The 13,190-nt window shown below is 37.0% G+C and overlaps 1 protein-coding gene across 1 annotated transcript; it reads right to left on the minus strand.

The window, feature by feature from the left end:
* Window positions 1-3,705: 3,705 nt before the first annotated feature.
* EIF2S1 (eukaryotic translation initiation factor 2 subunit alpha) lies at window positions 3,706-12,537 on the minus strand. Its single transcript, XM_008927087.3, has 7 exons — window positions 12,273-12,537; window positions 10,690-10,769; window positions 10,099-10,250; window positions 7,483-7,589; window positions 5,635-5,732; window positions 4,826-4,969; window positions 3,706-4,532 (listed from the first exon to the last, which is right to left on the minus strand). The coding sequence occupies exons 1-7, from the start codon at window positions 12,511-12,513 to the stop codon at window positions 4,407-4,409; spliced, it is 948 nt and encodes a 315-aa protein (XP_008925335.1). The 5' UTR covers window positions 12,514-12,537; the 3' UTR covers window positions 3,706-4,406.
* Window positions 12,538-13,190: the final 653 nt, after the last annotated feature.

The following is a 13,190-nucleotide window of genomic DNA, read 5'->3' on the forward strand; positions in this document are numbered from 1 at the left end:
ATATGGAAGTTACCTACATAGCTCCTACTGTACACCCTCTGCCTCTGGGGAAAAAAGCAGTCAGCCACGATGAAACTGGCTGCATAAGTCATGGCCCAGTATGTTTATTCTTCAGTCCACCTAAAGTAAGTACAGTAAGTTTAATAGAACACTTAGAAGAGTATTTTTTGCTGCTGGTATGTAGTATTTTAAAAGTTACCAATGGAAATTTTTGTAATTAAAAAAAATATTATTTTGCCTTAAAATAAAGCAGAAATTACCTGAATGTATTTATTTTAATTGAAAAAATAATCTCTATCTGTGTGTGTATATATATATATGTGTGTACGTAAAAAGTTGTATTCAGAAGCAGAATCTTGGAAAAAAACCCTGATGCGGTAAGCAGAGAACATAAAGAAGATTATTTTCAGCTCACAATGTTCTGTACATCAGAATTAAACTGGAGAAAAAAGAAGAAAACTCAAGTCTACATATATAAGACATTACTGCTGCATGCATTTCCTGGACATGCACTTCAGCTCCAGGAATACTGTGTTCCACAGTTTGGTATTTGAGGTTTGAATTACATTGTTCAACTTGTTACTGCAGGCGATTTATTACACAGTGCTATTTCATACTGGAGAGGGCAGGTAGGAGCTTGCAGGGGGCTCTCACTCAGACAGTGATCTCAAAATTGCTCCATAACCAGTCGTTGCTGAGGATCTGACAAGCTCTTTTTCTCCAGCATGCAGACCACCCACAGCCCTGCAGACGAATCTGGGCAAAACTAAGATTAGCAACAAAGAATTCTATTGTCAAACTGGTGGTGAATGGTGAAGCAAATATTCCTTTAGCTGGTCATTAAACAATAGGTTTTGTATCAACTACCTTTTATTACCTAGAGCCTTCACTTCCTTCAATAACTCAAAGTATTTCTTCAACACTTTGCATATTTATCATACACACACACCCCTTCCCCTTCTCATTCTGTACTTAATCAAGGCTGAAAAACTGCCCTTCTATTGCTCCCTGAGGCTAAATAAACACAGATCTTGCAAGGTCATACAGTGTAAAATGAGTCAGTAGATCTGGACTGCCATATTCACACATGGGCTGGGGAGGCAAGTTCTGGCATTGAACTCCTCTGGCGGAAAAGGACATGATTCATTCCATCTGTATAAACCTAGGGAGCTCGATATCAAGTCTTCCGTGGGACTTAAAGTCATTGAAGGAGGAGTACCCATGTCCTCAGATCCATTTTAGAGTGTTTTCCACATGTCCATGTACTATTATAACAACAAGAACAGTTGACATTTTTTTCCATTCAAAGTGACCCCAAAATACTTTGTATACTATAAAATATGCATCAGAATGGCCAGGAAGAGCCAGCCAGCTTCGAGACCACAGGAAGCTAGTCAGGGTTCCAGAGGAGGGCAGGAGCAGCCAGCTCTGAGTGCAGACTATGCTATTTCAGCTGACTGACCTGGCAGACATTGCTGGTACCTCCCAGTCAGTCCTTCAAGAAGCCACGAACAGCTGATTAAGAGAACCTGACCAAAGGAAACCTCCGTTGCATGCTCTGCAATGCTCTGTGTCACATGGGGCATTGCATATACCAGCTTTTTCAAATCAGCTTCTTAAGTGCCAGGACTTTGCCCTCCAGTGTAAACTCCATTAAATATTTAATTCCTTAGTGGATTAGGGGTGAAAGATGATGAAAATAAACCACATCAAAACAAAGAATGATGAAACATTTCTAGATAAAAGTGAAAGAAAACAAGCATTCAAAAGAATTCTGATATAACAGCACTTTCAAAATCAACTGTAGAAAGGTGGAGTGTTTGGAAACAGTGGTTTAATTGTCTATGCTCTGGAACAAACAAACAAAAAAAACCTATCAGAAATTAAACCCCAAAGTTCAGATTCTACTATGAAGAACAACATGGCAGCTCCACTGCACCTAAAATAAAAAACCACAAGTAAGCAGGGCACCCCTTCTTCAGCCACTATTTCCCCTCACCAGAAACAGGATACTGGGGTGTGTGTTACTGGACTGTGAGCTGGTAACCCTGTTTAGGTTTTTTTTTTATTAATGAGTCCTTATTAGATGCTGTAAGTAAAACTCTTCCCAAGCTGTCAATCTTACAAATTAATTTGGGGTATGAAAGTCAAGCTGAGATCCTTACAATTAACACATCAAGCCAAGCCCTGTCCACAGGTATACCTGTACTTTTCCATTGACTAGTCCATTGACTACACGAGTGCAAGTGGAGATGTTGGCCTTGTGATTACAACTGAGTCAACAGGACAGCACCTAATGAGCAGCAGGAATGTGCTACCCAGCTTTAGCAACTCAACAAAGGCAGTCACACAAAACCCAGACCCTTATTTTAAGCACTTGGTAAGCAAAGGCAGTTCCACAAATAGAAAAGAGACAGGTTGAGATAGAAGGTATCATCTCAGCAACTCCAATGTCCTTAAGTGATGGAGCACAGCTGACCCCCAGCACTCCCTTGTGCACCCCTTGCTGAAAGGCCTCTGGAACACCCACCTTACACCTCCTCCTTCAAGCTTCTGCAACGCATGAGGAGGATTCACCGGGTTGTCTTTTGTATTATTTAAGCTTCTTGGTTAAAATCTGCTCAGGGGAGCAAATCAGGAGAGCCTGGTTTTACGTCAGGATAGTGAATGATTGAAATGCATTCAGTTGAACCTGCTTTGTTATTGCCCTCACCATCTTGGTCATTTTTTTCAGGCACTCAAACCTGACACAGAATTGTGCCCACCAGAGTGCTCCAGTTCTAATTAGAAAAGCTCTGGTAGCCACTGAAAAAAATTTAGCAAACTTTTGCCTAAGTTACTGACAGAAACAATGTTCACCCATTGACACGCTGAAACAGCTCTTAGAAATTGTAACAACTGTAATCCCTTGACAGCATTCCTTCCCTCCTTGGAGCACATGCGGCTAGTTTTTCAGTGCTTTTCTTTACAGCATTATTTTCCGTGCAGATCACATGGTGACAAAGTTTCAAAATACTTCGCTATTTAGTCTGAGTACCCACCTATTGCGTTTAATGGAAGTCAAATCACTATTTTAGTGAACGGGCACAGTTTGGAAGAGCTGTTCAAACAGGAAATTTACATTATCACAACAAGGCTGTCATACACAGCAGTTGAAAAGACAATTGGAGAAAATAACCATTAAAAATATATACATCCTTTGGGAATGCCTTTTGTTACCAACACCACAGAGCAATTATATTGTTTGCACTGTGGCAGTATTAAAAATTCCTATTTAAGGCTCAAAGCCTAATTTTTCATGCATTTTCCTCTAGCAGCACAAAATATTAAGAAAAAAAGGAGATGGGTAATATGCAACCTGACAATAAAAAAAAAATATAAGAACACGTTTAAAAATTTAGCAATTTGGAAAGGTTACTTAAACAAGCCCAACACTTCCACCTCAATTACCACTGACAAGGAAAACAGGATTTTTTTTTTTTAATTCCAATTTAGAAAGCATATCTTGTTTCTCTTCTTCAGAGAAGATAAACAGGTTGTTTCTAGAGTGAACAGCTCAGTCCAGTATAAATGGGATTTAGGGTAGGTAGAACTGAAGGTCACGCAGCAGTGACGTCACAAGACAGTGCTGCCCATTTTGACGTATCAGTAAGTTCATTAAAGTTCCTGCTATATTCAGCTATAGGATCAAAGTGCAAGTTTACGTAACTTTTCATTTATTAGCTATGTTTATTGGAATGGTAACAAGCTATTTTCAAACTTTTCAAGTTCTCAGTCCATAAATGCAGATGATGAACAAAGGAAATGCTCATTTAAACAAGTCTGCATCAACAAACTTGCAAGACAAACATTTTGTTCCACTCATTCTTGGCTTGATTTAAAGCAAAAAGACCTTTCCATGTTAAAAGGGAGTCACTCATTGATTATACTGTTCCAGGTTTTATATTCATACCACTCTAGGCCATGTGACAAAAGAGGAGAAAAATTGCCAAAACCTTGGAGTTACATAGCCCAGAAATTTATTGAATATTTGCTGAAATACATTTTGAATAGAACTGTTCAGCTTGCTTGGTTTTGCTGCTCCCATGACAGATCATTAACAGATGTACTGAGCTGTAATCACCAATTAGGAATTTTTATGTATGTAAGTGTTAAGCATGGGATTGCAAACTCCTTCTGGACAGATCTGTGACTAGGAACCTTCCTTTCAAAGGATCCTATTTGTGTAAGTTTTTGCATCAAAGGATATTTAGAAGAGCCTTTTACATTTTGGTCTTTTTAAAACAGTAAAACACTTCAAGTATTTGCATTTGAAGTTTTCAATACTGTAAAACATTTAGTCCAGAGTGTTTGCAATGGGGTTTCTAATTTTTCATGTGGTCTCTCTTCTAAGTATTCCAGAACATTTAGTCTTCAGTTTTGGCTTCCATTTCCTCGGCATCATCATCCCCATCCACTTCAGCATTTTCCCTCTCCAATCTTTCCAACTGCCTTGCAAGCTCAGTCTCATCTGTGTCAGTAACCACCTTAGGCTGAAAAAAATCAAACCAAAACACGTGGTAAACAGTCAAAGAAACATCACATGTATTTGTAGACTCTGATTCCACATAAAAAGCAAGAGATAAAATATATCCTGAATTCATACAACAAAACTCAGACAGTTAGAATTTTTGGCCATTTGTTTATTTAAGGAACATGGAAGTTCAGGTTTGTTTTTTTCTTTAATACCTTTTCGCTACAATTTCTTGTAGAGTTACTGATCTTGCTCTACTTTAGAAATATTGCAAGGAAGAAAATTGTATTTTAGAATGTAATTTGTTCTCACCTCCATCTGCACATTAAAGACTCCTCTCTTCTCCTCAATTTTTTCTTTAATTACAGCCATGGCTTGATTCAGAACAGACAGTCCTTCAGTTCTCTCCAGTGTTGTAGTAGTCATCACATAACGAGGAGGGGCTATCAGATTAATCTATCATGTTGTAGGGATTGGAGGAAAAAAGCAAACTCAGTAACAAAGCCAAAAATGATATGTTGATATGTCTATTTAGATAATACAATTAAAGGTGTTACAACACGTACTATTTCTTATGATGACTGAATAAGTAATTTTTTTCTTTTGTTACAAGAAACTACTATAAGAATTTTCAAAGAAGGGAGTACTTTCAAGTTTTTTTAAAAACACTTATTCAGTAATACACTTAATATCCTCAAATTGTTGGGGAAGAAAAACCAGGCCTGGCTACAGTAGCCATTCTATCAACAGTCAAACATAAGTGGAGCAAACTTTCCTATTCTTATACAATCTTATACCTGAAAATAAAATGCATTGCTCCCTGTTTAAGGCTGCATAAAAGGAATAGGAGGTATGTAGTGTGCCAATACTAGATTTCAACAAATTGAACAGAATAAATAGTTTCTGGAACTTTGAAAGCCACTGCACAGTTATAGGAACAACTGTCAGCAGACAGCTGAAAGGAAGTGTGTTACAGACCTGCTAGAGAAGAACTGGAAAGCAGGCACATATGGTTCCCCACGCTCACTTAGGTGATTGAGACAAGAGCAATTGCATGCTACTGGTACCTGAGGGCATCAGAAAAGTTTGCTTTTGATTCCATTATTAAGACTGGCACTTACTTTAATGGGCATGTTCTCCGTGGAACAGTTCAAGCCAGCTCTCAAAGCTTCTTTTACTGCATCTATGCCTTCATAACCATAACAGGCCACCTCAATATCTAGGATAGAGAAATACAAATAATGAAACTTTAAGGTTACCAAAAACTGTAAAATCTTTAAAGCTTTTTAACTTTAAATCTTTTTAGCAACCAGTGTTTATCCACAATGAGAGCCTCAGTAGCTCCCAAATCTGAGGAAGGTATTACACTTCCTTGATTTGTAAGTTGAGGTAAAGGTGTTCATAAATTCTTCAGACATATAACATTTTATATTGTGCTTTGAAAAGCCAGGATACAAAATTATACACCCACATTCAGTCACTTCTCATCCAATAAATTCAACTGGAATGATTATGTATTTCACATGGAGAGATGAAGATATAAAAGCAATAAATACCAGAGAAAATGAAAGATCAAGAAAAGTGAAACTTGAAAAGGAACACATGCACAAGTTTATGGAATTCTCTCAGCAATTACAACAGAGGCAGAGAGGCATCACTCGAGGAGCATTAACATTTCTTGTTAAAAGGTAAGTTATATTAACATAAAATGATAACTGGCTACAGCTTTTTGTAGATGTTTGGAAATTTGTATCTGTAATACCATGATCAGTGTAAAGACAAAGATTTCTTTATGTATGTAACAGTGGTACAAGACTAAGCTACAAAGAAGTTGGTCTCAGTTCCAAGTGACTCACAGCAACCTGCTAATTCTCAGCTATCAGAAACAAGTTCATAGAGGTGCATTTCAATCAGCCTTAGGATGAGAACAGAAGCCAATGGTAAATTTCTACACTTGTCTTGATGACAAAATGAACAGTGACTTAGACCATCAGAACAAAATAGGTACCACGAAGGAAGTAAGAACACACGCTCATCAAGTAACTTTATTTTCAAAACTAATGAAGTGCTATTCATGTTAGCAATTTCATTCTTCAGGGCAGTCAAATCCTACTTACATTTTTGAAGCCTATGTTAAGTCCTGGCAGCCTAAAGTAATAGGGAATTTTTCATGACCTTACTTTTTGTACTCTCTTCTTGACTTCAGTGTCATGTGGATAAGGCTTATCTTTTCTCTCCACAGTAATCAACAAGTGTTAATGCTCTACAAAATATCCTTGCAGAGCAGAGGCAATTTCACAATCTGGGTAAAAATATGACTCTGATACACTGACTATCTGTTTAACAGCAAGTGGCTGTTCAGCCAGATTTACAGTTTTGAAGTATGTCTTCCTAAGTAATGCAGTCCTGTGCTTTTTCTGCCCATAGTGAATTATTAAGAGACACAATTAGCTCATACGCTTTGTGAATACATCAGAGGTGTGCTAGGCTTGAGCTGATACATTCCTCTGAATGATTTGCAATCAACCAGATTGAAATACCATTTTAATATGTCCATGGACAAGTGGCTAAAATATATGCTGTAGCTGTAGTGACAGAGATCAAACATCCTGTCAGGGAATCAATTAATTTAAAACTCTGAATAACAAAAAAGAATATTGTAGATGCAGCAATAACTATAAAATATTTAAGTTCATTGTGTGCCAATGCAATATATCATGACTACCACTTTGTGTCCCAAGGAATCCACAGTTCTGGAGGAAAAATAAAAGCCAAACCACCTTGTACTTTGGGGTAGAACCCACAGAGACATTTTGAAAGCAATCCTTTAATAAGGTGTCTTAATTCTGAACAGTTCCACTCAAATATCAGCATTACAAACCACTACTTTTAACTGGATTTATAGTTTGTGACAAGATACACTAACTAAGTGTCAAGATGTGTTCAATGAGCATCTGGGAAGAACTCACCAGCTCGGATTTTGACTGCTTGTGGTGTCAGACGTCTGTTAATATTGTCAATCAATACACGTCTCTCTTCCTCTGTCAGATCCAGGCTATCCAGGATTGCAGGGTCTCTGAGCCAAGCAAAGCAATGTTACAGAAGTTATACTGGAGTGGAATATAACACAACATTAACTTCAGGGACTATTTCTATATTCTTGCAAATAATCCTAGATATTTGCTAGGCAAACAAAACAGGGAAGTTTCTAAAGAGTTCATTGAAACACTGGAAGAAAATAAATACGCCTATTTTCAAAATATTTTCTATTGGCAAACAAAGCAGATAAGTACCTTATTCAATCTGTTCCTGGAAGGAATCATCTGAATGATTTTTAAGGTTTTTAAAAGCAAAGGAATGACATCTGTCCACCTCCATTTGTATATGATACATGGAATGAGACAAGTATCTATTGATACTCGATATTTAAGTTTCCTCCAATATGAAGATAAACCCATATCACATGAAAGCGAATCCATGATAAATTTGGGGGTTTGAATTATTTTAATGTTTCAAACACAAGATTTTTGTCATTCTACAAAGTAACCTATACTCATTCCATGTTATTCTGTCCTCCTTTTTAACAGTAACTGGATCAGACAGATACTTATCTGCTGGCTACATTCTTGGTTAAAGAAAGGATAAAGGATCTTTAAATTGCAAGCTAATAGTTTAAAATTCAGAGATCACAAAAGCAAACTCCTCTGCTGTTCACCAGTATAAATCAGCAGTTCTTGTTTGAAGAAGTGGTGTCAATTTTCTATTGCTGTATTAAACGTATCCCAAATATATCTGAAACTGAGAACATAACCAAAAAACTCCTCACAAAACCCGTTGCTGTTCTGCAGAGACAAGAGTGGCAGTTTTCTGAAAAAAATACCAGACCACCTACAATATTACCAGCAGGCAAACATGAAACAAAATGGCCCAAAAACCAGATGCAGTAACAGAGATTGGTCTCTGCTGCTAATACATCATCATCTTTCATGTTTTTGTATACTAAATAGAGATAGTAGAAGGGCCAAACAAGCAAACAGAATCAAAAAATATGACAGGTTTAACACATCAAAATATGAACCTGTATGGCAGAAGTGATTTATGTGACATACAAATTCTGATTTACAAACGATCCTGTTAAATCTTCAAGTTACTTTCATAAGCTCTTGGTAGGCTTTCACCAAATAGGTCCCCAGTGTTTAATTTTTTACTAATCAGAAGGTAAATATACTTTCCAATTTTTGCTGTCTAAAACCCCAAAACACTAATCATCATGAAAGGAACAGTAAGTCAAATTCTTAGAGGGAACACTAAACCTCATGCAGCACTTCAGCAAGAATAAGAAGGCACCAATATCCACATTTTTCTGCTCTATTGTTATATGTTTATGTAGGAGCACAACATGAACAAATAAAAATTGCAGTCCATTGTCAGAAATCTTAAGGCATTATTGATGGAAAGATGTTTTGAGAACAGACAGCTTCAGAAGTTTGTGCTCCAAACTGAATAGCAAATGAGCAACAAAAGGCCTGCGCTCAGGAATTTTCCTGAGTACAAGAAAACCTAAAACAGCCAGTGTAACTATAGGGTGGTTATTTTTCTTCTGGTATACAGGTGTTTAACTAAGTACTTATCAGGTAAGAGTTATCTGGAATTCCTTTTACAGCACTGTATCCAGATTTGCCCTTTACCAATGAATTTGTTCTCATCAGAAAATTATTACTATATGAAACAAAACACAGTCTAAACGAGGACACAAGCTGTCTCTTCCTCCAAAACACAGAGATGGTTTTAAGCTATTTAAAAATACCATCAAGTGCCCTCCTACTTCCTAAAGTCAACACAATTTCTGAAACTTTTATTACTGCCATCTAGCGCTCAACTCCAATTCATGTGGCATAAAAGAGTAAAACTAAAAATGTTTATTGAGAAATCTAGTTTTGGATTGGCAGTTTCACAACAGATTCTTTAGAGGGAAACCAAATACTTTAATTCTGAAAGAAAATTACAATATCAGACTATTAAAAATATAAAAGCAATCTATCTCAGTATATATTTCCTTAGCATCACAATTTTCATCTCTTTCTGTTAAAATTTCCATTTCTAAGTTCATGATCCCATTCTTTAAGCTTGGAAGTGTAGAGAAGTAACAAGCCAGTTCGTTGCATTTAAAAAAGAAATTGTCACTCTTTCACTGCACAGGCAGTGGAAGAGTGACAATCAGCCCCGAGCAGAAATATCTTCAGACACAGAGCTAGATATTTCTGATAAAATCTGCTTGGGATAGACAAATTCTGACAGACAAACCAAAATCAGTGCTTTTTCCTGTTAGAACTGTCACAGACTCATCTGTAGCAATAAAAAACAGGAATTGAAAAAAAATCAATAAGACAGAGAAACCTACAATAAGCAACTGGAAGACTGATAAAAAAATTTACTAGATTTACTTGATCAGTATATTCTCAATACTGACTCTGGGAAAGGAACCCACACAAAACAACCCAAAAGAATGTGATGATAGTTCTATTTCAGGAAACACTTCTCTGCAATTTGAAATAAGCCCCTAGAAGTATAAAAGGTGTCCTTACGAGACTGCATGCTTGAATGCATCGTAAGCACCATATCCCGGTCTTTTGTACTTGTCATCAAATACCCAGGCAGTTCTCTGGAACAGACTCTCAAGCTGCTCATCCTTAGTGTACTCCAAGACTTCAGCAACATGGCGAAGGATGCTGTAAACCTGGAACAAGGGAGTGTACAAAAACCAAAATAAATACTGAAAACAGACAAAAATTTGTGCTCAGAAGTGCTAAGACCATACAGCAGTAAGGATGGGAGACTGAAACTATGTGTGTGCCTTTTCAATAAACAGTTGCCACAGTGTGCTAAACCAGCCTATACTTCTGGGTTTAAATAAAATCATTTAAATATACCCCTTTACATCATAAATTTTCAACCGACACCTTTCTTGATCTATTCATTAATTAAGAAGCAGTTTACCAAAGAACTCATGGACAGATGAACTGCTTATATATCCTTGCATGCATAAATGAAAATCAGAGTATGCCTAATACACAAGAACAATACTTTATTTTCATATTATCTTATGTCTGTGCATTTTGGTCATTCAAGAAAGAAGCCGGAAATACACAGTGCCTGAATACAGACACGCAACTTACAGTCTTTGATTTTGTGAATTTGTCTTCACATTTGATTGCCTCCTCTGGAGATACTCTTCTTTTGGACAAGTCAATATAACCTATTGAGGAAGATGATTTTTGAAAGTGTCAGCCATAGTGCAAATTAAGTCTGACTGCTTCAAGAGAAACTCATAAACACTCTGGCTCAGGATTCGCCCCTTGCCTACACTATCCCTCTATGTTGCAACAGAAAGTAACAAGACCAAATCTCAATGGATTTGAACTAATTGTGACCCAAATTAGGATATAAAATTTTTCTTTCAATTGCAAATACTTAAAATAGCAAATACTTTGTATGGTGTTTCTTTAAATTACTGCCTTAAATGTTTTCTCTGCAGATTTTGAACAAATTTTCATAATATCTCAGCAATTTGTGATCCATTTGTATGTTGCTGTACATAGTTTGGGAAAAAAAACATAGCAGCATACAAAGAAGCAAGTTTAATGCATATTTTTGTAGTGTTCAATGCAATATCAGTCAAGGCTGGCACTCCACCTGTTTAGCTCTGAACGGTTTCCTAATAAAATAGGCTTGGCCTGAAATTCGGACTCCCTTTTGGGAGAAACGCCCATGTAAAAAATTCTTTTGAACCACCTCTTCTAAATTTGAAAGGGCCTTCACTTATTTCTCACAAATTATAGGTTCCTCCATGTATTCAATAAAAGACCACTAGGTGAGTTCCAGATGTGTTTCTCTGTTAGTATGAGAATAAAATTAACTTGTAAAACGAAATATTCTTTCATTAGAGATGTTGGAAAACTTATTTCACTTCAGATCTGTCTGAAATAAGTTTATGTTTGTCTTTCTTTCTTCTCTGCTTTTTCTTACCCTGTCATTTATTACTGAATTTCAGAGTTAACTGCAGTTTCAGAAGTATTCTAGAAAAGCCTATTACTTGAGAAACATCACACCATCAGTAACACTTCTAGGAGATGTGCTCAGTCTTTATTATTTCTTTATACCTGGATATAGATTTTAGAGATTGCATGGAACAGTATTATCAAAATCCAACATCTTCTAAATAGAAAATATATTTAAAAATTTTATCAAAGATTCAAACGTTTGAAAGTTAGGAAGGGACAAAGCTGCTTGTACAATATCAGCTCGCACCCTACAGAGGTAATGTGGCACAATAATTACATACTTGTCATCTATTTTATTGACAAGGTTTGAGACTTGTTAACAAACAGGACAGACTGCGAACACTAAATGCTTAGCATCTAGATTTTTATCTCTACAGCATATGATCCTTCTCTTTGGTTAAGACTTGAAGATATCAAAAGAAAATTCCACTTCACTTTGGTTCATTTACTGAGCTGGTGAGGACCCACTTGAGCAAATCTTTACTGACATGAATCACTTTCATTAAGCCAATTCCCAAAGAACATAGAGGACCAGAAGAATGATCATAGGTATCAGATGGCACAATGATGGTCTGTTTTGCTTAAGTGCCCTAAAAATAAGTAGCCCTGATAAAACCCACAAATACCTAAACCGCTTAGTTTATCTCTATTTCTCTCTATGAATTCAATCTTGATATACCCACAATATCCCCAAATACCTTTCTCTTTGTCAACCCTGATGACCACAACACATTCATTCCTCCCGATGCGGATGAGTTTGTTAATGGAACGAATCCGTCTCCTGGACAGCTCACTGAGGAGGATCATGCCCTCAATGTTGTTGTATTCCAGCAGGCTGACGTAGGCGCCCATCTCAGCAATGGAGCGGACGTTGACCATCACTACATCTTCCACCTCTGGAAATTTATGCTGGTAGAATCTACAGCTTAGTCCCGGCATTCTGGAATTCAAGCACAAACCCCAAAGATGTTATTTCACAGCACATCACTGCCTTCTCCTACAAACATGGCAACAAATCAGCAAAGACAGGGGAGGACAGAGAACAACACCAACACAAAAGATTGCAAATCAGGATAAGGTTTGTGCTCAGATTTTAATAGAAATTACATAATAAATTAACTAGTATTTTAAGTAGTATTACCACGATCATTTGCTAAGATGCCAAATTTTTTGCACTAAAGTAGAAAAAGTTTGCTACCCAGACCTCATTATCCACTTCAACTGCTGTACTACCTAAACACAGCACACTGGAGAGGCTTCAAGTGGTGGAAAGCTGGCACTTGCACTCATCTAAATTCACAAGGTTGTGTAACATTTTCAATCGGCTTGTAAGAGCAGGAGGACATGGGAGAGAAGAAGCCTGCAGTGCTCATGAAGGTTTTTGTGTGCACATAATAAGACAGCATGTGAGGTTAAGAAAATAAGAGGCAGAGGGAAGTTTCTGTAGTACTGAGGAGGAGCAGACTCCAGAGGATGACTTTCTACACTCAGCATAAGATGTTTGGGATAATCCTGTAAGACCTGCTCCAGAGGCCAACTGTCAGCAAAGAAAACAAAGGCATTAATCAGAACAGAACTAGCCTAGCCTGAATGAAGTACTAAAAAACAAAAAAAAA

This window comes from Manacus vitellinus, unplaced genomic scaffold (genome assembly GCF_001715985.3).
Source record: "Manacus vitellinus isolate BGI_N305 unplaced genomic scaffold, ASM171598v3 scaffold_6_pilon, whole genome shotgun sequence".
In the NCBI taxonomy this organism is placed as follows: Eukaryota; Metazoa; Chordata; class Aves; order Passeriformes; family Pipridae; genus Manacus; species Manacus vitellinus.